The following is a 25,057-nucleotide window of genomic DNA, read 5'->3' as shown; positions in this document are numbered from 1 at the left end:
CCACATCTGTTTAGATGTTTGTTGCATATGCTTGTCAGTGTGTTCAGTTTTATAATAACAGGCAATACAAGTCATCAGGACAGGGGAATGGGGAGGTTTTACCTATCAGTGGGAGAACTCATTGTTTATAGGTCAATTAAGTACAGGATTTGACACCTTCTCTCCCAAAGTAACATTTACATTACCAAAGAGGAAAGTTTTGGCACTCCTGCTAAAGTATCAACAAATGGATGAAAGGTAAATATATTTTTGAAAGTGCAATTGAATCTGCACTCCTCAAGGAACCTAAGGAGATTGTCATAAGAGCTAACATACTTTACCAGCAAAGGTTATCTCTGAGGAATGCAGCCTGAGACATAAAGCACATGAAAAGACAAAATTTCTCATGAAGTAGGTCAAGAAAATGCCCACCATAAATCAGTGGCACATAGGAACATTTTTTTATGCTTGGTGATTTTATAAGAAAATTAAATGTAAATTTAATTTTTGTAAGCTTTCTGTATATTATATGTAAATATTTTTATCTTTTTAAGTTTGCTATCAAAATAACTAGCTAGTATCAAGGCATTGGTTGTTATTTTTCATCAAAGAGTGTGACAAATGTAGAGAACAAAGGCAGTGTAAGATAGAGCCTTTTTGTTTCTCCTTTCTGAAGATGTTTAAAAGGGAGAGTTAAGGACCAGGGGAAGTGGGCCAAGACTGTATATCAGAAAAAAGCAGCAGAAAGTTATACATATTGGCAATGTTGATTTTATGCAATTTATGTGAATGTACAATTATTTTCTAAAGGATAATCTTACCCACTGATCATGTTTGACCTATCAGACTGCCAGCCCTTTTCACTTTTCCTAGTTATAGTTGATGGCAGCTGGTATTGTGACCTTTCTCCAAAACTTTATTTTCACTTCCAGTCTTCAGCTGAGCAGCCTTCTTCTTCTGTATGCTGAGCAACTTATATATTTTTTTAACATCAGTCTCCCAAGTCTTTAGTTCATAGGAAAGTTCAGAGAACAAAGAAGCCATTGTTGGAGGCTGAGACACCACTCAGATCAGTTCAGATCATTTGCATTCAAGTCAGTTGCCTGGAGACACCAGTTTTTGATATTACAGAACTTAACTGGTTTTGGAAAACTGCTCACTAGAAATGGGAAGGGAATTGTGTTGTTAAGTTTGCAAAGTGTCATGAGAAACACAGATTGATGTTCTCTATAAACCTAAGCATGCTCAAGTTTAGCAGACACTTGACTGTGTGATTGCATGAATACACCGTTAATGAAAGTCTTACGAGGGAAAGGGACTCTCCTGTCTGGGTTAATATAAAGTCCTTGTTTTGCTTCTATAATTAATTTCATTTTATTTTCATAAACGTTTTAGGTGTATCAATACATGCATGAAACCATAACTGTTAATGGCTGTCCCGAATTCCGAGCCAGGGCCACTGCAAAGGTAGGATACGTGCAACTGTTGAAATACGTGTTACCAAAGTGATCTAGTAATTGACTGTGCGCGTGTGTGTTTCAGGTATTCGTGTGTACACTGTAAGAAAATTTAGACATCAGTGGCAGCCCAGAGTCTAGAACCAGTGCTACTTCCCAGGTAACAATCATAATGGAAAATTTCAACCTTTATGCTGCTTCTGTAGCTTAAGAAAAGAGAATGATTTTATGGAATATGATGCTTTTTGAAAAGTTGCTTTGCAAAAGCAAAACTGATTCATTCTGTAGAAGTCTGCCTGCAACAACCAATATTTTAAGGGACTATTTTCCCATACATCTCATCCAGAGAGGACACAATTATTTGGGAGTTAGAAACTAAACAGTTAAAATTTCCCTTTTGAGTAATGGAAACTGTAGGTACTGAGCAAGTGGTAAGGATGAACAGTGAGAGAAATGGCCAGCGTTTTTTTGATTCCATAGCCAAATGCAAGCCTGTTTTTTTTCTGATACATTGCCTGTTTTTTTAAAATACATTGTGTCTTTGTCCATGAGGACCTGCCTTTCTTATCCTTAGACTGTGACAGCTACATTGCTGCTATTACTAAGATGATAATTTTCTAGGGGAATTCACAGGACCATGAAAGAACCCATTCTATGTGCCAGTATGAAATATACTCTGTATTTTTATAACATGCCCAGAGATAGATGCTTCCAAACAAGGGAATCCAAATGGATTTCTTTTTCCCATTATCATTTTGTACGGAACAGTATCTTCTATATGGCACAGCAGATTCTATGCAAAATAGGTAAACTTGCAAAATCAATAAATCTTTTTTAGAGATACTGGTTTATGGTCCATTCCTGTGGAGATAAACTCCCTGAAATCCTAATGGAACTAAGATCTTACCATTATGTATTTATATTAAGAGATTTTAATTTAAAGCTGTATCAGAAGGTGAAGGTTGGGAGCATGTTACAAAATTATTTTAGAGTACTTCAGAGAAGCAAGCTCTATAATAGCCAGCAAATAATCTAATATACCTTAAATTACAGTGTATTTTCCTTATTAAATAGGACATTCTTTTCTGTAGGCTATTCTGATTTTAACCTTCTAAGTGAAAGTTAATGGTCAATGTAAATTTGGTAAGTTCTGTGGTTCTATATAGAGAAATGTGTATATGAAATCCTGATTTGTTTACACTGCAGATAAATATAGAAATTATTGCTATGTTATTTAGTAAATGGGGAGAAGTCCAATTAGTGTTTCCCATTCTCATTTCTTATTCATATAGAACAGCAGGTTACAGAGCAATGTTTCAATATCACAATATTTCCTGGTTATTTCTGGGCTGTCTGCATTTCATCCTCCTAGTGCATTCATGTCTGACATAAAATGTATGCATGATGACAAGTTCTGCATGTGCAAAAACATGTAATTCAGAATGCTCCATTATGTCATGTCATCCAGTTGCTTCTATTAAGCATAAACATTTTAGGATGCTTAAAAATATTAGTGTAATGTAGAACTGTTGAAGCAGTTTGATCTACAAGCACATGTTGAAAAATATAGAAGATTTTCTTAATGTTTCTTTACTGATTTACTAAGATCTATAAGTAAGAAAATGGTTGTAGTGAAAAATGAAGTAAAAATGTAACATTTTTCTGGATGCAAGCTTTACAGTATGTTACTTCTTTTTTTCCTAGAATAAGATTAACAATCTAGGATTTTTCTAATCGATTTATATATCTGCTGTCTTAACATTTAATTTTTCAATAAAAATTTTGATCCAGTTATATAATAAAACCTCCTATTCCTGTTCAGGAGTTACTTTGCAAGATTTCAAAAAGATTATACATTAAACTTTTTGATAGAAGAATATAATTTTAGGATTTAAAATAAATAATTCCATAACTCTGAAAGCAAAGCAAAGAGTTAACAATTCAGTTCATCCACTTTATTTCAATTAGAAACACATTAGAGATCACATTATCTTATCCCACAGGAATAGATTTTCTTCCCATGGAAAGGCAAAGAAGAAATGCACTAGTGATCATAAAGGTTCGCCACCACAGAGTAAGGCTTCCCGGGGCCTTCTGGCTTTGCTGCTAACTTTTTGTGTTTTCTTTGACTCTGTGTTCCTCTGTTTAGTCCCTTATTTCAAAAATATTGGCATAGAACTTAATATTTTTAAAATACTTTCAGAAAATCAGAAAATATCAGAGTAAGATACTGAAATGTTTTCACAGGAAGGAGTTCTTCCTGCAGATGAGCAACAGAGTCTATCACTGTTCTCCCTAAATAGCCAAATCACTCATTTTTTTTCTTCCAGGCAACAGTTGCTGCATTTGCTGCAAGCGAAGGCCATTCACACCCGCGCGTGGTGGAGCTGCCAAAGACTGAGGAAGGCCTGGGCTTTAATGTCATGGGAGGAAAAGAGCAAAATTCACCTATTTATATTTCTCGCATCATTCCTGGAGGAGTGGCAGAAAGGCATGGTGGGCTCAAACGTGGGGACCAGCTGCTTTCAGTTAATGGAGTGGTATGTGGAAATTTGATAGCGCTTTCATTTTCATCTGGATTTTCATTTTTCACATATTTCTAATACCGTGATTTAAAATGCAGCCAAATGAAACAAAAAGAATTAGCTCTGTGAGAGACCCTCAGTGTGCATTTGTGATGCAGTGAGGCAAAGCTCCATTGACAACTTTGTGCCACTACAATTCCTGGCACTGGAGAGTGCTTGAAGAGCTTCATTTCGAATCCATACCACCTGCCTAATTTACAAAGAAGCTATGTCTTTAATTGATAATTTTCCTTTTGCAGTAAAAACCTAATAACAAACTTTTTCTTTCATTTCATAGCCTCTGAGGCACACGGCCCTTTCTAAGCACAGTAATGCCGCATGAGTGGCACTTGTGCAGTCTTGTGACCCTCAGAGCCTTTGAACACATAAAATCAAAAGAAATTTGGTAAGCTCATTTGGTGCTGATTTGCACTGGAAGGTTCATTCTAGATTTCTTTCAGTGACATTCATTGAGCTGTCTGATGATATCTTTGTTAGAGAAATCAGCTCTATAAATGTACATATACAGGGAGATGTATTCTCAGTAAACAGGTACATTTTTTACTTATTAATTTTTTGTGTAAGTCAAGGTGGAGTATTTTTCAGTAGTTTTACTGTGAATATCAACATGGAGGTGAAAATAAAAGGGCTGTTGGAATAGACAGGACAAGGCTCTGATTCCACGATATGGTCAAAATCTGCATTTCATTGCTTTTGTTCCCTTTTACAAGGGAATGTAAAGTAGTGAAAAGATAAGCATACTTGTTCATATAAGCCTACACTTCCCTTTATGAAAATGTAATCCTTTTCATGTAAACCACCATCTAAACCTCACATTTAAATGCACCAAAGGCATGAAGAAGCAATTTCTAAATCCAGTCATGAATATAAGACTTTACAACTTTAATTTCTTCTTTGTTGCAAGCCCATAAACAATTTAAAAAATGCCCTCTTCTACATGCTTTTGTGTTTTCATCTGTTTCTCTCAAAAATATCCTCTTTCTCTTGAAAAAATATTTGTGCAACACTTCAGAGAGACTTTTTACCATTTCTTATATCAACTGTAATGTTCTCAAAAGAGAAATATTACTTCTGGAAACTGTCTTGCACCAATACACAATGAGAAAGAAAAGATACAAAATAAAAAAAGAAAAACTACTGAAAAGATTATTTAGTCTCACAGAAAAAGAAATAAACTGAGTATTTGATGAAGTAAATTGCCTGAACTTCACTAATTGGAAGTAGATCAAAGAATTTTGTTGTTGTTCAGCATTTCTTCCAACAGGTAAATAAAAAGGCAGACAAAAAGAGTTTTAATTCACTGATTGATGGATGGTTCTTGAAAAATCCTTTTACTGTCAACAGCATCTAGGCAAATAACAGAAAGGAAAGTGCTGAACCTTCAGATGTGAAAATATATTTAATATGACCCTCTTGTCACCTCTGTTTTATGATTCTCTTTTCAAAAATTTCATGCGTGTGCTCTAGAATATATATTAAGGTAATGCAAAGAACCAAAAAACCGCAGTACGAAATTCCCAGTTGCATGTAGACATGTGAGAAAGTTGATGTAGAGATACAAGAGAAATATTTTTGTGTTCAGAATCTGAACAACAGAATTTGAAGTTTGAATTGCAATTGCATACTTGAAATAATCATAGAATCAAAGAATCATAGAATGGCTTGGATTAAATGGACCTTAAAGGTCGTCTAGTTCTGACACCCCTGCTGTGGGTAGGGACACCTCTCACTAGACCCAGTTGCTCAGAGCCCTGTCCAGCCTGGCTTTGAGCACTTCCCGGGATGGGACATCCACAACTTCTCTGGGAAACCTATTCCATTGCCTCACCACCCTCACAGCAATGAGCAACTTTTTTGGGATGAATTAAACCCAAATATAATTCCTAAAAAGGCAAACATTATAGAAATGATTATTTGTTTGCAGACAGCTTGAGACAGGACAAAAAAGATCTAAATTAACATTGTTCACTGGGACTGATTCACTCTGTGCTTCTCTTAATTTAGCTGGAGAAAAGCAAATAATATACAGTATGTACAATAGAACAGATGACTCTGCGGTGGAACATGAGTATCTGTAACTTTTTTGTGCTCAGGTATTGATGGTTATCCAACTTCATAATTATCAACATAAAATTAGAGCTGTGTGTTCAGAATCCAGATTTGTTGTCTGAGTGTGACTGGGATGACTGTTCCTTGAACTGTTTCAATGTATGTAAAAACATAGTGTTTTCTCATTATACTGGGGATTTTGTTACATGCTTTTGTCCCACACCCCTTAAAAATAAAGGAAATTGAAAGCAGTAAGCCCTGCAGATGGCTCAGCAAAGGCACTTGCTGATACCTCTTCATATCTGGCAAAGATTCTGCATTCATCAAATACCTTGTGTGAGTCAGAGGAAGGATGCAAAATAGATTTATAATGGCTAATTTGTCACCCAAGTATTTCTTTAGAGATACCTAATAGAAATATTCTTCTCAGTCTCTCAACTTGTAGGCTAACAGATTTTCTTTTTTTGTCTGCAAGAAAGTGGGATTTTATTCTTCTAGATTTATAACAAGTCTGTGAACCAGGATACAGTAATTGTTGGTGTTTGCCTACACCATATCTGCAGTTCTTTCAGATGTTCTTGTCTCTACAGTATTTTGCATTCCTCTCTTTGATGCAATCTACCGATGCAATAATGAAAATAAAAGAGTAAATATATATAATAAAAAAAATTACATATTAAGTAAATATACGTATTCCAAAACAATTTTATTCAATCCTATGTTTGGTGGGTGGCTCTAAAGTAACATGAGTGTCAGATCCTTGCAATGTCCCCAACCAGCATAATGTAGTCAGCAAAGTACCTTATACGGGAATGACTGATACCAGCAGGAGTCCTTTGCCAGCACAGCCTCAGAGGTTTGCAGAGGTGGAAGAATTCAAACAGCAAAACAACTACCTTTGCCCTTTCCTTTCCCACACTCCAAGGGACTCTGCTATGTCACTTGTGCAGCTCTGTTATGCTGGGGTTTTAAATGCCTTGAAAATAGGAGTGCAAGCGTCAATGAAGACATTAAGAGTAAGTATAGCAATCACATAAATAGCAACTGAAAACTGTGGCTGTCAAGACCTGAGCGAGGTGCGTTCGGAGAGTAGTATTTGTTTTAGCAGTGCTATCTTTGCCTTTGTTATTTTACCCTCTCTGGTTATGGTTCAGAGCATTAGGCTTAATTCTGTACCATTACTATCCAAGTCAATGGGAGTTTTCCATTGACCTGGATAGCAACAAAGTCAGACTCTTCATTTCTAGTTAGAAAATACTGTCTGTAAACTGGAAGAACAAGGCCAGAGGCAAACAGGAGAGAAAACAGAGAATCATTAATTAAATGCAGTTTACTAGGTTGAACAAAGTATTAAAATACATCGTCTTGTTATTCCCCTACAGAACAATCACAATTGCTTATTGATGTCAGTTAGAACCATCGTGTAGCTTGGGAGCTTACGATGTTTGTTCATAGCCTGTTCTAAGTTCCTGCTGTTGCACAGCAAAACCAATCACAACGCTACTGAATACACTGTTGTTTCCTCTGAATGTCCATGCCAGGCCATGCTGACCACGATTTACAAGCAAAAAATGAAATGCAGAACAAAGCCAAATTTTGTACGGTTTCTCCTAAGGCGAGACCTGTATTCACAAATGCCAGTATCAGAGCCAGTCACAAAGAATGTGCTTATTATAAAAGAGAGCTAGTTACAGCATGTGTTAGTTACGATCACGTCTTCTAACTGACACTGTTGAAGAGTTACGGGCTAGGGGATGTGGGGAAGAGGTTTTCATTTGTTATCTGTGACTTGTTCATTACAGCAGTTTCACAAAACACTGTGTTCATCTATAGCTTTTTATTTTAGCTCTCTTTAGAGCACTAGACACATTAACTGTTTCTTATGCACAACAATTTCCTTTTTTTTCCAAATATTTATAAGGAAACAACTTCTTTCTCCAAATTAGTTTTTCAGTAGCAGTGCTTGTCCAGCTGATTTCTCGCAATTTCTAACAAATCTGGTCATCACAGATCATGAATTTTCTTTAAGATCTTTGGCCCTACTGGAGGACTTTCATGAACATACAGTCCAAAATTTGTATTTTGAAGTATTTTTTTGAAGGTTTTCTCTGTTTCTGGTAATTGTTGCAACACCTGAAATGACATTCATTATTTCTCTGATGCACTGATGTTTTCAAAGCATCTTAAAATTTCTGTAGAAACTTGAGTCCAGTCAGTTGACTCAGACATGAGTCCGAGTCAAATATATTATTTGTATTAATATATTGAAAGATGCTTAACAGGAGAAGGAAGATAACTAGCAAGGCAATAAGCTGGAATTGTTTATATTATCTATGTAGAAGCATTTGTATCTGCTTTTTGAAACTTTTGAATCGTTATTTTTAGCTCTTATTGTGCCACAGCAGAAGTAGTTCTTATTCACTGTTCTTGCACAACACTACTCAGCCAAATAGGAGAGATGAAAATAGAAAGAGTTTTCTTCTGGCAGTTGCTATAACAAGTTATTCTTTTTGCATGAATTGAACTTCAAATATTTTGAATGCTGCTGCTTCTCCTTGGAAGTCTAGAAGCCTATGGGTATAGGTCCATTTTAAATAGCATGGTATACATAAGAGTTTTAAAACACAGCAGGCGATAAAACTTTGATTTATTTTAAGTGGAAAGAAAATTACTTATTTTTAGGTGGTCTAAAATCCATGTGAAGGTCTCAGATGTGCAGGCTGTTGGGTTTTTTTTCTGTGCACAAATACTTTTGTTTTTTGTTATATATCCTACAACACATGTGGACAATCATACACCATGAAAAATTTCCCCCCTTTTTTTTAAGGTGTGGAACAATCCACATGCCTGAAAAGCACTCCATTTAGTCCACTTAATAGTAGAAATTGAACACTCTTTTCACAGCTGAGTCACACTCCTGTTTTGGAAATTTACTGTTTCAAACAACATTAGCGTAGAAATCAGAACTTAAGCCCCTTTGGGAATACTTTTGATTTCATGGCAGATATCATTTTACTATAAAACATTTTCCGGAAAGGGAGGAAAAATACATATTCCTTCAGCAAGAGCTTGTAATGTTTCAGTTGTTTTTCAGTTTGATTGCTTACAACTAACCAGATAAAGACTAGTTTGTTTCCAACAGAGAACCCATATCACGTAAATGTTAAACATGTGAGCAATACCATTAACTTCCTAAGACACATGTTGTCCTGGGGAGCAGCAGGCATCCTCCTCCACCTACAGCTCAGCAACTTGGAAAGAGAAGGCTCCAGGGTGGACCTTTGGGCAGCCTTTCAGTACCTAACAGGGCCTACAAAGGAGCTGGAGAGGGACTTTTACAAGGCCGTGTAGCAATAGGGAAAGGGGGAATGGCTTCAAACTGAAAGAGGGTAGATTTAGATTAAATATTAGGAAGAAATTCCTTGCTGTGAGGGTGGTGAGGCACTGGAATAGGTTTCCCAGAGAAGTTGTGGGTGCCCTATCCCTGGAAGTGCTCAAGGCCAGGTTGGATGGAGCTCTGAGCAACCTGGTCTAGTAGAAGGTATCCCCCTGTGGCAGGGGGGTTGGAACTAGATGATCTTAAAGGTCCGTTCTAACCCAAACCATTTGATGATGATGACTATTTAATCATCACATGTCATTCCCTGTATGATCCAAGCAGGGACAGGGCATAAGAAAGGAACTGCTGTTTCAGTCTCGCAATTTCTTCATTTCTTACCAACATTTAAATAGGATTTTATTTTTGTACCTTACAAACAATTTGTTTGGGGTTTTCAACATTGTTTTTGTTTGCAAAAAGCTTGTTGAATATCTCCCCTCAATTTCACACAGATCAGAAATTAGATTTGTAATTGTAACCTAAAACAGATTTAGGTTATTTTAAATATAAAAATTAAGACATCCCCAGCAATGCATAGGTCTTACTTAACACTTTCTTTTAATGGTCCCTTGAAAAATGTCAGGTGTGCAAACTTAACAGCCTTTCCGTATGAAGAAGACACAGCTTTAGATCAAAGTACCGTTTTCATTATTAAATCTCTTCTCCGTGCTCCCAGAGTGTGGAAGGAGAACACCACGAGAAGGCGGTGGAGCTGCTGAAGGCAGCCAAGGACAGCGTCAAGCTGGTGGTACGCTACACTCCCAAGGTGCTGGAGGAGATGGAGGCTCGCTTCGAAAAACTGAGAACAGCCCGGCGCCGACAACAGCAGCAATTGCTCATTCAGCAGCAGCAACAGCAGCAAACTACACAGCAAAACCATATGTCGTAGGTGAGAGGATTCATTGGTCTTCCTTAAAGTCCACTGGCAGCACCCTGACACAGCCTGGGCCAGCTGCTCCCAGGCATCCAGGGGTCTGTCAGCACAGTGTCTGACACCAGGGCCCATCCCAGCCCCAGACAGGAGCAGGGTAGCCATAGGCCCAGGCTGCCTGGGGATGGGGACAAACTGGGCCATGATCCCACAGATAGTCCCAGCTCAGTGGGACCCCATGGCTGGGCAGGGTAGGGCTATGGGGAGCTGAAGACTGGCCCTGCTGGGGCATTGCTCGGGCAGGAGATGATGGCCCTGGGGGCTGACATAAGGTCCTAGGCTGTGGACAGGGTGGGAGAAGCCCCAGGGTGGGACAGTCAGGGAACTGGAGGTACTCTTGGGGACCCAGCAAGCACTTAACTGCAGTCAAGATGAGGATAGCTCATTATTTGATGCATTGTCACATGGTTTATCCCAGTAAAAATACATTTTGAAAATAGGTTAAAGGCACTAGCAAATTCTGGAGCCAATTTCAAACTAATAACCCTGAGATCAATAGCCACTGTGCAGCTCTGGCTTATCTGCAAGCAAAAGAAGTCTGTAGTTCCTAGGAACATTTTTTGCATTAAAAACCAGAGCATTTATGACAAGTAAAAATATGCCACCAGATTTAAACACAGTTCATGCATTTTCAACTAATCAGTTACCACTCTGCAACAGAACATCTAGATTTGCTGGTGGTAGATGAAGAAAACTCTTCCTAGTCCCTTCCCTGCTACAGGGAACCCAAACTTCACTCTGTGGTTACTCTGCAGGGCACCTACAAGTGCTTACTTCTCATGTACAGGTTTGGTAGGAAGTATTTAGTTCGCTCTTGACTGACATTCAATATTGCAAGAGCTTCCAAGAGGTTTGCAGGTTTCCCAGTGTAATCAAAACATCTGACATGTGAGGTTAAGAAATTCAGTTTCTCTGAAATCAGTAAAAGTTTTTGCCATTAATACATTTGTAGCTTTGCTCTGTTTGCCTGAACAAAATCTAGTTGGAAGCATGTCCCAATGACTTACATTCCAACACTCTACATCTCCCTCCACCTCTCATATCTGTTTGTTCCCAAAACAGGATGTTTGTACTGAGTCCACAGATGACTCAGAAAGTCCCCAGATGGTCAAAAACTGAAGCTCATCATGATGATTTCATTGTTATTAATGTTAACACTGACCTCTGTTGATATCTCTTGTAAACCCCCTGTCCTGTAATCATGAGAATTGCAGATTTGTGGATGCAAACAAAGGCTCTGAGTGGGTTCTGAATTCCACCTTAGGGCCTCCACTCAGACAGGAGGTAGAAACAGTAGTATTTCAGTAGGGTTTCTGTGTAAAACAAGGCCATTGCAGGACATGGACATACACGTGGAGTTTTTAATTTTTTTCAGTTACCTAAATCTTTTCATTAGCAAGTAAGGTGTTTTTACTGATTTTATTTTTTTTTTTAACTGGAAGGGAAGAAAGGCAAGGCAAAGAGAGCCAACAGCTTAATTCCTCAATTCTTTGTGCTTGATGTGAGGAATGTGTTTCTTTAATTCTAGGTTATTCTCAAGGAAGAAAAAGCCTCAATCAAGAGTTCAGTAATCAAGCAACCAGAGCTGTACTTCAGTATTCCAGCAAAAGGAAACAACTATGTGAAACAGAATTCATCTGGAGAATATACAGTACAAGACTGATGTAGTTAAGTGAGCCATAGAGAGGGTACCTTCATGATAAGGCTTTTCAGCACACAGCAGTCACAGATACCTATTACTGCTGTGACTCTATTCCTAATGAGAAAGCATGATTGGTAAACCCTATGAAACAGAGAAGTCCAGAGCTTCCAATAATTCTGTTTGATCTAATCTTGCACTCCTTACTCTTACAAATTTGCCAGTTGGCTTTCTTTAATCACTGAAAATTTTGTTTAATGAGGTTAAGATTGGCTGCTTTTGAGGACAGGATCTTTCTCTACAATAGTTATCTCCAGAAATGTACATCTACATCAGTTCAAAATTTTGCCACAGACATCAAACTTATATATCACGCTTCATAACCACTTTGTACTATATATTGTAGAGCTGTTTTAACCTAACTTCCTGTTTATAATTTTCAAATTTCCCTCTGGAAATAGCAATTTACTATATTTATAAAGTATTCCATTTGTAGAAGCAATTGGCTTTTTACTCTTGGTGTTTCCATATATTTTATTATACATCAACAGAGTGAGAAAGTTTTAGGTCAGCTTTAATTTTATTAGTAGTAAAGTTAGGGAAGCCTAGAACTGTATTTTTAAACTTAGGTATTGCTTGTATCTATTATAGTTACTATTCAGAAATCTATAACTGGATATATTATATATTTATTCCATAAAGTATATATTGTCTGAATGTACCTTTTAGAGAAGTAGGGTCTTTGCTTAGCATGTATTGCAAATGTGGTAAGCTAATGTTAGCAAAAGACCAAGCTTTGTTAGGCAGATATTACTGTGATTGCATAATCTCTGCATTTCTGTATTTTTTAATTTATTTTCTGGTCTAATGTTAATGTATTTTAGAGAGGAGGAAGTGTAAGTTGTTTCTTTTAAGACTCACACATTATCATTTAAATCAATTTGAAATTAGAGTTCTTTTTTTTTAATTAAACCAAAATGGAATGTGCAAAGAAAATCTATAACTAAGTTCTTAAGTTTACATGTCTGCTTTTCCAAAGAAGATAGTCAAAGCTGGAAGGCTATAGATGTCATCTACTTTCAAGAAAATAAGAAAATGGGCCCCCAAATCCTGAAAAAAATATAATCATTTTCACACACCTTCTGTGCTTCATTAGAAAAGACTGGGGGAAAAAAGGAGCTTAGGGGAGAACCCTACAGTCCTTGCATGTTGAACACTCCAGCTGATGTCAGTGAAAGTTCAGTAATGAGAGGAATGTAGAAATAGTCAAAACCAGTGTTCTGGTTGAGAACTTGGAACAAAGTCAGAAACAATTAATATTTTGAAGGATCTATTCTCAAACAGAGAAAGACAAAGGAAAACAGGGGAAATTGGTGGTATCATAGCATATGTTAGAAACCATATGCAGGCTTAGCCAAAAGTCTTGACAGTATTTAATTAGTGTAAGTAACCATTAAAAGGAAATTACTGTATTTTTAAAACCAAACAGCATGGATTCATCTCGAGAAGCTTCTTTTTATACCAAGAAGTAATTCTATCCAGTAGTCATCAGTGACAATATCAATTAAGACAGTGGAGTTTGAGAACTATCAGAACTGAAGATGAAATATATTGTATTGTGCTCTGCACAGTGTCTTTTTATACTTAATAAAATTGTATGTACCTATTTTAAAACTGTATTCTCAAACAGACATTGCTATTAATATTGACAGTATATAAATTGTTATTATGACTGCATTTAACTGTTCTGTATCTCATCAGTATGATTTGAATTACACTGATAGCTGCATTTTCAGAGACCAAGTATTCAGATTTAGTTAGCCCACTGTACTGCATTTTTCCAAACTGCCTCTCCACCTCTTCCCCTCCTCTTCTTCAAACAATTTGAGTGGAATGTGCTGATTAATAAATTTCAATAATAGACTGTCATTCATATAAAGAAGCATATCAAATTCATTTTCATATATTATTATTCAATAAATTATTTATACATACTAAAATTAACATTCTAGTCTTTGCCAACATTTAACAATAAGATAAAAGAAAAATATAAGTGAAATCTAACTGTCAATGAATTTGAAATGGAAACGGGAAGAAATAACTTACTATCACTTTTCATGCCCCTTACTGATCAATAAAACATAGCCACTTAATCACGGAATTATCTCTGTCCCTAAACCTATCACATGCATTTGCTTGTAGAGAGTATTTTCATTTGTGATTTAAATGTTTTGGTCTGGACGCAGTAAGGCACTTCCACACGTGCATTGCTGAATTAGTACCCAAAAGACATGCAGGGAGGACAACACTTTCCAGATTTAGGCCTGCAGGTATTTGTGCATTGTGTTTTAACTGGGATTTGCTGTTCCACTACACTGAATTAATGTTCTTTCAGTGAATTTAGTAAGTTTTATTGCCCATATTTACCTTTGGGGCTCTCTCATGTTTCTCTGCACTGGCAGCAGACTGAGGTAGGAGATCCAAGAAGCCTTTTCTGTCTCTTTATTACAATAACCAAAGGAGTATTTACACACTCTTGCATCATGTTCCCTTATGTCAGAGATTCAGATGCAGTTTCTAATAATAATAGAGAATGCAGGGTTGGTGGCATTTACTTAGGGAAGTTGATGGCTCTGTTGTGCTAGCCCTAGTTTTTTTTGTTTGTGTCATTTGATCTGACTGGTACTTTATAGGGCGTTGAAGGGTTCCATAGTCCTTGATAAGTGAAAAGCTCACCAGTTTGTATTTTTGTCTTTTTCTTCTACAGTGAAAAATCATAGATGGAAGGTCAATGAATGCCCATGAGTGAGACAAATGATGTAAAAATCTACCTGCAGTTCCCTCATGAATAATACTACAGATCTCATAGACCTATACGTCGTACCTTGTGTACGTATTTATCACAGCCAGGCTCCCAGTATGACTTAGGAACCTTTGGGAACTCTTGCAGAAGGCTCGAAATTATATGCCTCATTTGCACTAGAAGAAACTGTTTATTCATGTACTGACTTAAGGGTTTTTAGAGTTCTAAGTGAAATTAAGATCTCATGAGCAAACCAAGTTCCTAGAATGAAAAAAAAAAAAAAGCTAAACAAGAAGGGGAGTAGGTTTGCCTGTGTTTGAAATAAAACAGGATTTTAAGCATAATTTTAAGCATAAACCAGAATGTATTATGCTCACAGAAGATATATTTTATTACAGGATGAACGCCTGTTTCAGAAAGTAGCAATTCTGTCTGAATCGTTCTGCAAAAGAAAACCAACCAATCTCCTGACGCAGGTACCTGTCTACAGGTACTTAGGAGACACTTCCATGTGTAAGCAGTGGATTATTATCTAGAAGTAGTACTGTCCTTGCATAAGTATTAGTGAGACCATTTCCATAGCCAGCATTCAATAAAATAAAACAAGTTTCAAACCAAGGGAGTATTCTGGGTCAGTTTGCAGGAATGTGCTGCCTGCTGCAATAGATGTCTGATGAGAAATACAGCCCACTCACTGTGCTTACCCATGAAAAGGTCAGGATGAATTGGGGATGTGCTTAAACATCTTGCAAGCAGACCCACACTCACCCTGCTTGTCTGTGAAGCGAATTCAGTTCCTCTACCTTCAGCTGTCTAAAATAAAGCTGCGGAGTTTACACTGATTGTTTCCAAAGTCAACAGAGAGTTAGAGGGATCCATCGAATAAGATTGAACCCACCTGTATCTGACATATATCTTTAAATAGGATAAGGCATCCTGTAAAAAAAGTTTATAAGCAGAGCCACTGACTAAACAGCCTAAACTACTAGTTTGGAGTAAGTAATGTCCTTTGGGGGATGGGAGAGAGGTTGCTGCTACGCTCATACACAGCTTCCAAATAAGTAAATATCAAGCCCCCAGTGTTTGAATTCCCTAATGTTAGACCTCTACATGCATAGCTCAGATGAGTAAGAGGTTCTGGTTTGTAAGGAGGTTCCTGTTGTTACAGGTATCTGTTCTAAAACATTCTAAGAAATGTAAGAGCTCAGCACAGGTATTGTTAACAAAAAGCTTTGGTTGCAGTGCGTACAGGAGAAGACTGTAACAAGCTTCATCCTGTGAAGGCTAACAGCAGAAGTCTGTACTGCCACCCACAACGCTGGGCTAGTGTGTGCACATTTTACAAAACCTGCAGCCAAAAAGATGAACTACTGCCTTTGATTTTTGGTTACAAACAGAGATACACAAAAATAAAAAATAAAAAACTTGCAACATAGGAATTTGCTATAACAAGAGTCATAGCAAAGCTTGACCAGTTCTGAAATCTAAAACCTGCAGTTATTTAGGATTAACAGATTAAAAGCAGAAGACGTCTATAAGGAACAGCCAAAATCCAAGAGGAAAAAAAAATGCCATAGGGCCTTAATCTCTGATCAGGCTTTAATTTACTTTCTTATAGTTAGTTTCACTCTTACCAACTCATCAACTACAAAGGAAGCTTATGATTCAGCAACTGCACTTATTTTTGTCAAAACCATGGAGAGCTGATAGGGTAGAGGAATACCTCTTCTTTTCCTTCCTCTCTCTGAGACTTGTGTGAAGTTGTCTGCTCCAAAAAGGTGATACCCAAACACATCCCAGTCCTACAGAGAATTTCTTCATTAGTCATATTACAGTTTCTCCCCACTAGCAATTCTCAGTGTGTTTCCTCGAAGTGAGCATGTTTTATAGATTCACAAATTCATGTTTATTTTAGGGAAAAGTCTGTGTTAAGCCTGAAGCTATAAATCTTGCCCAGCCTTTTGATTTTGACATCCCAAACCAGACCAACAGTTACGCTTGTGATAATCCAGTTGGGAGCCTGAGATTAGCTTGTAAACTGGTCCAAGATAAAACTAGATCCCAGGAGTTGCTTCTCTAGCATTTTTGTTGAAATTGAAGAAATGCAAAAGACGAACATGAAGTACAACTTCTGAAGTACAGAGAGTAGCCAGGACAGCACTACAGAAAGGGGAAGATACTTGGGATTTTTCGCTCATCCATGAAAACTTCTCTAGGAATACAGAATATTATTTTTATCTATACAAGTTACTTTTCTATGTTGGGAGGAACATGTCTCTGAAGAAACCATATCTCTAATAACAGATTTGGAAAGAGCAAGACCAGATGCTTATCTAAAACAGCATGGGAAAAATTCTGGGTATGTTAAGGTAGCCATGAACAATTTGGTGGGTAAGGATGGGCCCAAGTCAGATGAGAGTAACTCAGAGATACCTCTCCAGTGATCTCTCTCCTATCCCTCCACTTTCAAATTCCCTTAGACAAGAGCCCAAATATCACCAAAAAGCTATTCCAGCTCTCAATATTCCCCTACCCTTCTTTCCATGCAAGTTTTTTCTTAGCTGAGCAGTGACCCTTTTTGATCCCTTGCAATCTCCTCAGCCAGGTGTGGCATTTAGACTTTGCCATATCTACCTCCTGGAGTGCAGTAGCTGCCCTCTCATGGCCACCATTGTCTGCTGTCTTACTTGCCCTACACAAAATAATTTTGCTAGCCCTGAGGGAAAAAATACATTGAGGGGGTAGAAAAATGGTAGATAAATCTTGAAAAACTTTTTTCAGGATACACCAATAATGTCTCCTCTTTCCTGAGTCAGCCCCTTTTCAGCAGATGATTTTTACCTCCCTCCTGATAAAGCACTCTGCAATGACACTGACTGTGGAACAGCCATACACCCTTCTCTTGCTGAAACAATAGACATCTAGACCTACTTGAAGGCATTACACCATGAATTCACACATGTGCAGTAGGTCAGAGGCACTGTGCACACACTGAACACCTGATGATGAAAGGTGATGAAAATCCAGCATTCTGGCATGCAGACCCATGTCTGTTTGGAATTTCAGAGGTGGAAATGTGGAATCAATTTCTGGCAACGTCCTAACATTGAGTCAGAGCCTTCAGCCATACAGTCTGAAAGTGTTTATATTATTAAAAGACATCCAGGAACCAATATTTAATTTGTTTTGAAATTCTATTTCAAAGTAAGTTTTCAACAGTAAACAATGAGAAAGCAAGACCCTTTCTTAAACTCCTGGGGATCAAACACGCAGCACATTATTAATTTCTGTACCAATTTCATGCTTCAGATGCAGAGCTTCCACAGCACCACCTTTCAAGCCTAGGCTTTGTGCATGTTGTACTTATCTTGTCTGTACTGTCAATATTTTTCTGTCAAGAAAGAAATTAAGCTATTTACCATGTGCCTTAGTACCCCTAAACGAAAACATAAACTTGACTGCTTACTTGAAGGGGGTTTAAGCATCAATGTGCTGACTAGGTCTTCTGAAGCAGTATTTGTCTCCACTGTTCTATACTGCAGTATATCACGTTTACTGCTCCGTTGTATGAATATATCTGTGTGTCCTTACCTACACTCGACTACGTTCAGTGGACAGTGCCACGGTGCAGCTCGCAGTTGAATAAATAAGCTAAGGGAGACGCCTAGTGTAAAATGATGCTCATGGCACCTTTAGCGGCTCGTTCCGGTGTCACTGCTGCGGGCTTCTTTTCTGCCAGCGTTAAAAAACTACACAGAGATATATACAGCATTCATTCAGCATATTTGCACACATTTTACAGTGAATGGACAGTTTGGAAAACTGAGCCCCATTTAACGTGCAATAACACCACATAAGTGAATACTCTGTGTGCTAAGGATGGCAAATAGCAATAGGATTACAGCAATAGAAGCAATATTCTTACCTGGATAATAAAATTCTAGGATTAATGTAAATATTACTTAATATAGTTAGTGGACTGCACACAGTCAGGTTCTGATCACACTGCACCTACCGTTGCTGCTGCTGAAGATTATACATGTGCTGATGAAAAAAATAACCCAAAGCACCATTAGGCAAATGTATCACCCAGAGTGAAGTAAAGGAAAGATGAAGCACATCTTCATGCCTTGTTGAAGGGAGCCATGTGAACCAGGTGCAATAACAAATGGGTGCAAGTCATGAATCTCACACTGCAGCAGGTGCTCTGCTTTTGGGGGGGAATTGTCAAAGATAGCCATCAAATTGGGTTTCCCTTGTAGCTGTGATTTTCTCAAAGGTAACGGTCTGTACCATGGCCTGGCACTACCTTCCTCAGAGGGACACCCAAACAGAGTCATGGATCATTAGATCCAGGTAGATCTATGGATTAGCTTTAGAGGCATTTTATTTCTCCCTCTCTAAATACTATAATTTTTTCTTCTTTCTCCACAAGCTTAATCAAGGCTTTGATCTTTATCTGAAGTATGCAGGTATTTAATTTTTTTTTTTTCAGCAGGGAAAACAAACTGGGAGCTACATTTTGTACACCACAACTTATATTCTCAGGCAGCTTCCTCTCTGAAGGGCCTGTGAGAAGGCAACACCCCCAAAAAGCACAAGCTTGACATACAGGAAGCCTCAGAAAACTGGTACCAGTGTCTGGAAGAGAGGCTAGAGGAAAGCAGCCAGATGATAAAACAGTCCTACCTTCAGCAAGCTCTGACAGCCTTCACTGTCTGTTAAGGGCAAAATCTCCTGTTCAGTTTTCCTGTTCTGAGTATGGTGCTTAATAACAGCCCAAATTCTCCATTTCTGTTAGAAACCCACTCACTCTGACAAGGGTTACAATTCTGGGCCAAGAGGGGTAGGTAACAGGAGACCTCTGCTCATCCTGAATTGTCTGATATGACTACATAGCTGTTTGCCAAATTTAAAGTCAAAGACTTTAAAGCTAAGTAAGAAAAAAAAAATGTATTTTGTCAAGATCTATGTTGATTGGTTCAAATAATAATCTCCTGACATCTGTAAAGAATTCATCCATTGAGGTTGATGTGTCTGAGACTGCTTTCTTCTCTGTGTCCTTGGGTAATTCTAGGATGACTATTTTAAATCTGAATGGAGCAAGGATGTGAGAATTAAGTCATTGACTCTAATGGAAGTGCAAGTGATTTTCATGAGATACAAAAGTTTCCAACCAGATTTTTTGCTGAATTAATGAACCCTCAGCAGTGGTCTGCATTAGAATTAGTACACCTCCAAAGCATGTTTTAGAAGCAGTCATCTTGCCTTTATTAAATTATTCATCTCAGCTACTCAGGTGTAATACTGATCTGGCTTACTAAGGAGATGAATGCAATCTTAAAGCAAATTTGTTCTGTAAGACAAGAGCCAAAAACTGACAATCTTCAAAGCTAGAGAAAAAATAGGAACAAAGAAGAGAATCGTTCCTACTGTCAAATCACATGAAGATTTGACAGATTTTTCTGACTTTAAGACTAACTGTTGAAGCGGCTGAAGTGACTCAGAAGTCAGTCAGAACATCTGACATTTTTTCAGAGGCCAGTGTCAGTGAAGATGCAATTAATTGCAGCTAACATCTCTTGCAGCTGTTGGAGGGAAAAATTATCTCCAAGGAGTGATTCACCTCATCTGTGTAATGGTTACTGACACAACATAATTTTTTTTCCCAGAGAAGACAGCAGAAGAATTTTCTCATCATGCTCCTCCATCCCTCTCCCCTCTGCCTTGCCAACCTTTGTTCCCACACCAGCTTTAACAGGTTTCTCATTCAGCTGGTGAAGCAGCATAAAACCATTCTCTCACCTGTCCATAGAAAGCACTGTGGTTTCTTGGTTTGTCTGTAGGAGCATTCTATTTGTCACTGAAGACAATATATTGGGTAATGATATCTCTTCCATCTCATAGTATTGATAAATAGGAAATGCCTCTTTTTTCCATTCACTGCAGAGGAAACCTAGATGAATAGATTAGATAGGAAGCCTAAATTTTAGATGCTACAGAATGCAACATTCTGGCTCTAGACGAGCACAAAAAACATTTACCAGCAGAACAGTAACTGCCAAGGATTAGTGCACAGAAGCCAGGCAAACTCTGACTATATGAAGTAGTAGGCAGTAACTAAGACAAAGAACTATGTCTGTATATGTCTGCGACATAGAGACAATATTGAATGAGCAACTGCTAGGATGTCATTCTAGGAAATTGCATGCTACCTGGCCATAAAACCATCTGGTGATATGTATTTTGTTGGTTTCAAGATAACAGAACACTAAAGATCAGAGGGATCACACCAGCTGAAACCAGAACTGAGAACCTTGTAACCCAACTCTGAAAAGCAGAAGGTGGGGCAAGCATTGCCATGAGCTCTCCCCCATAACTCACTTCCAGGAACTTGAGCTTCCTCAGAAGAGTCTTGAACCAAAAATCAGGTGTAATTGTATTTAGTATCCCTTGATGAATTTCTCTTACAAGAATTTTTCTAGGGGCTTTTTGAAGTATTCAGCAACCGCTCATCCTGCAGCAGAGTTTTGCTTTTTACTCACACGTGGTGCAAAGAACCATTTATTTCTGTTTTGAACTTATTATTTTACATTTTCTTTTAAATTAATTTGGTGCCCCCAGGTTGCTCTATCGGGATAGACCTTTTCACGCCATTCATGGCTTTTATCATGCCTTTATCTTTTCTCTAGATATTTTAATATAGAAATGCATCTTCCTTGAGTCATCAGTCTTCTGATGCTGTATAAATGGTAAGAATTAAAATAAAACAGAATTCCTAGGTTACTGTGCAACTTACACTCCCTTTAGAGAAGTCATTTAAGAATCTTTGATCACGTTTGCTTCCTTGCCATGAATCTTTTAATATTCTACTACAGAAATCTTCAGATGGGAGTACTAGAAGACCCTTTATAGTCTGAGTGCACACTGAGATTTGCATAAGAGCATAGTGTTATTTTCCAATTGCTCATTATCTCTTTCTCTATTACACCTAATACCATTTATTATAACTTTCAGATCTCATTCCTAAGTGACAGCAGGCAAGACAACCTACAATTTTATATGTGAAGTTAGCAGTGTTTTTCCCTGTGTGCATAATTTTCATCTGCCATTTTAAAAGCCAGTCCCTGAATCCCATGGAGTCCTTCTGCAGTTCTTACAGACAGTCCAGATTTATTATTTACTATCCTGATTTATTAATATCAATAAGCTTTTTCTCCTTTCCAGTCACATTTCTTTTCCAAATCACTTAGAATATGTTATACTTCACTCATGACTTCACTGTGAAAACTAACCTTTTACTTCAACATCCTCTTTTCTAACTTCCTCCAATTATTTATCCAAGCAAAAGAAATGACAGGAATTTTATATAATTTTGATTACTTATAAAAAGTGTTATTTTTTAAGCTATTTATTTACTAATCTTAAATTGCTAAAGAGTAATTTCCAACTGTAGTAGAATTTGAGGGTTTATATAACAGGATGGTTAGGGGTTTTTTATTTTACCTCTCCCTCCTCCAGAGAAATTTCACATCCCCTCTCAAATTTGAGAGTTGCTGGTAAAGGGGGTTCAGATAGTTTAATCAAGGCAGATCCTACTCTCAAAACTGAGTTTCTTCTGGGCATGCATACCTGGAGAGCAATATGAAAAGGAAGATTTGTTTAAAAAAAAAAAAGGCAAACCATATAGAAAACAAAATTTGTATTATACATACATTTCGTGTAATGGGTGTTTTGCTTTATGGGTGTTTCTCTCTGGTTTTTGTTTATGAAGCAACACTAACAACAAATCCCAACAAGCAGAGCTTAGTCTTGCTAACAGGCTGAAAGAGACATATGGCCAAAAGAACAAAGGCATTATTTCATTAAAACTTGAGGGAAAAAAAATGTTTATATTGAGAAAAAAACATTTACTTTAACCACTTATCTGATGCGTTCTAGCAATTGTTTTGAGAAGAACTAGTAGGAATGACAAAAAACCACAACTGCCAAATTTACAACATAAGACCTCAACACACTGTTAGCAACCTATTACTGTGCACAGTGGTTTCTCAGCCCAACATGCATTATTTCCCCTTTGCTGTTGTCACCTGTTGATTGGGAGCAGCTTCAGGGCATGCCACACTCCACGAGTTGTTCTGCTGCCTCTGCCGAGTCCCTGCAGCAGCACTGCTTCTGGAGGTGCTCTGCTTGCTGCACATATGTGCTTCCCTATTGTCTGTATGGCTACAATGTCCATACAATGTTTAAGTCTCCCTTCTATCCCATATACTTGCCCTGAGGCCAAACATTGCCTGTTTTCCCGTAGAGCTGCAGTCACTCTATTTGATATTTTTAAGCTAAAGAATTTGTGATGCTTCAAAGAAAATCATAAACAAGGGAGTAGGATTTGTGTCTGGAGAACTATTTGCTCATGAAATAGTGATCCAATGCTGTATTTTACAACTAGATCCCCAAATCCTCTAAAGTGACAAATCCAAACTGTCTGAAATCCGTTCCCTGACTGTTTGAAGCACCATCTGCCTCTTACTAAAAGAAAACACTCCAGAAATGAACTTCATACTGAAAATGTTAACCATATCTAGCCAGGATAAAATAATTTCATCAAAATTCATAGCAGATGGCACATTACATCATAAATCATTCTGCAGAAATGTTACCAGTATGAAACTAGATACAGTAGCACATTATTACGAAACCCCTTCATGTACAGATTTTAAAATACAACTAAAAGAAAGGTGACAAAATTACACTCATGCAATTAGCATTTTATTAACTGTGTTTTTTGAGCACTTTTAAAGTGCTTGTGTTTATTGGGTACTGATTATCTCTTAAAGGTACAATCACAGACCAAGACTTCACTGCAATGTATGGGACTGAAAAACAGAGAAAATGATTGCCATTTATAGCCCAGTGTGCGCAACCACAAACCTGGATTTATAATGCATGCCCCTGGCTTCACGAGGGAGTCCATACCATCATAAACAGGCCATGCATCTGATTGAACTGAGATCTTACAACAGATTTCCTAAGATACTCATGTGCCTGTAAATAAAGGCAAAATCCAAGGACTACATCCCAAGGGCATCATGGGAGCTAGGAAAAGCCTTTCTTAACCATTTAAGATCAAAAATTGGATTTTTTTTTCAGGATAATTCCTCAGATTTGATAACCCTGAGGGTACCAACATTTAGCAGTACCTCGCTTTCCATGAGGACATTTCTGGAAGCCTGCACTTCCTGACAGTGCCCTTTCTATCTTACCTTGTTTTACACTCCCTGGTGACCCTGAATTCCAACCAGAGAAGCTCCCACTTCCCCACTCACTTCCACAAAAGTGGCAAGTGGTCACTGCAGTCCTATGTTTACAGAATCCCAGAATCACCGAAAGGGTCGTGTTGAAAGGGACCATAGTGGGTCATCTGATCCAAGCTCCCTGCTCAAGCAGGGTTATTCTAGAGCACATTGCACAAGATCATGTCCAGATGGTTCTTGAATATCTCCTGTGAGAGAGACTCCACAACCTCTCTGGGCAATCTGTTCCAGTGCACAGTGAAGAAGTTCTTTCTCATATTCAGGTAGAACTTTCTGCACATCATTTTCTGCCTGGTGCCTCTTGTCCTATTACTTGGCACCACCAAGAAGAGCCTGGTTCCATCCTCTTGACACTGTCCCTTCAGATATTTATAAACATTGATGAGGTCCTCTCTCAGTCATTTCTTCTTGAGGCTGAACAGGCCCAGCTCCCTCAGCCATTCCTTGTAAGAGAGATGCTCCAGTCCTTTAATTATCTTTATCACCCTCCACTGGACCTGCTCCAGAAGCTCCATGTCTCTCCTGTACTGAGGAGCCCCAAACTGGACACAGCACTTCAGATTTGGCCTCACTAGGACTGAGTAGAGGGACAGGATCACCTCCCTTGACCTGCTAGGAATGCTTTTCCTAATGCATCCCAGGATACCATTGACCTTCTTGGCCACAAGGAAACACTGCTGGCTCAGGGACAGTTTGTTGTCCACCAGCACCTCCAGGTCTTTCTCCACAGAGCTCCTTTCCAGCAGGTCAGGCCCCAGCCTGTACTGGTGCTTGGAGTTGCTCCTTCCCAGGTGCAGAACCCTGTACTTGCCTTTCTTGAATTTCAGACAGTTTCTCTCTGCCCATCTTTCCAACATGTCCTTCTGAAGGGCTGCACAGCACTCAGGTACTCCTCCCAGCTTTGTGTCATCAGTGAACTTG

At 38.1% G+C, this 25,057-nt stretch overlaps 1 protein-coding gene across 2 annotated transcripts in view; it reads left to right on the top strand.

The window, feature by feature from the left end:
* Positions 1–14,023, top strand: part of LIN7A (lin-7 homolog A, crumbs cell polarity complex component) — a 48,588-nt gene extending 34,565 nt beyond the window's left edge. The window contains exons 3-6 of one of the 2 annotated variants that reach the window (XM_032688758.1): positions 1,375–1,446; positions 3,767–3,976; positions 10,126–10,334; positions 11,909–14,023. In XM_032688758.1, the coding sequence (XP_032544649.1) occupies positions 1,375–1,446; positions 3,767–3,976; positions 10,126–10,334; positions 11,909–11,951 (534 nt within the window). In that variant the 3' untranslated portion in view covers positions 11,952–14,023. Of the gene's footprint in view, positions 1–1,374; positions 1,447–3,766; positions 3,977–10,125; positions 10,339–11,908 lie in introns of both variants that reach the window. The other variant, XM_032688759.1, reaches the window with a different exon arrangement.
* Positions 14,024–25,057: the final 11,034 nt, after the last annotated feature.

The sequence above is a fragment of the Chiroxiphia lanceolata genome, chromosome 5 (assembly GCF_009829145.1).
Source record: "Chiroxiphia lanceolata isolate bChiLan1 chromosome 5, bChiLan1.pri, whole genome shotgun sequence".
Taxonomy (NCBI): domain Eukaryota; kingdom Metazoa; phylum Chordata; class Aves; order Passeriformes; family Pipridae; genus Chiroxiphia; species Chiroxiphia lanceolata.
This window is presented reverse-complemented; position numbering and strand designations above follow the sequence as displayed.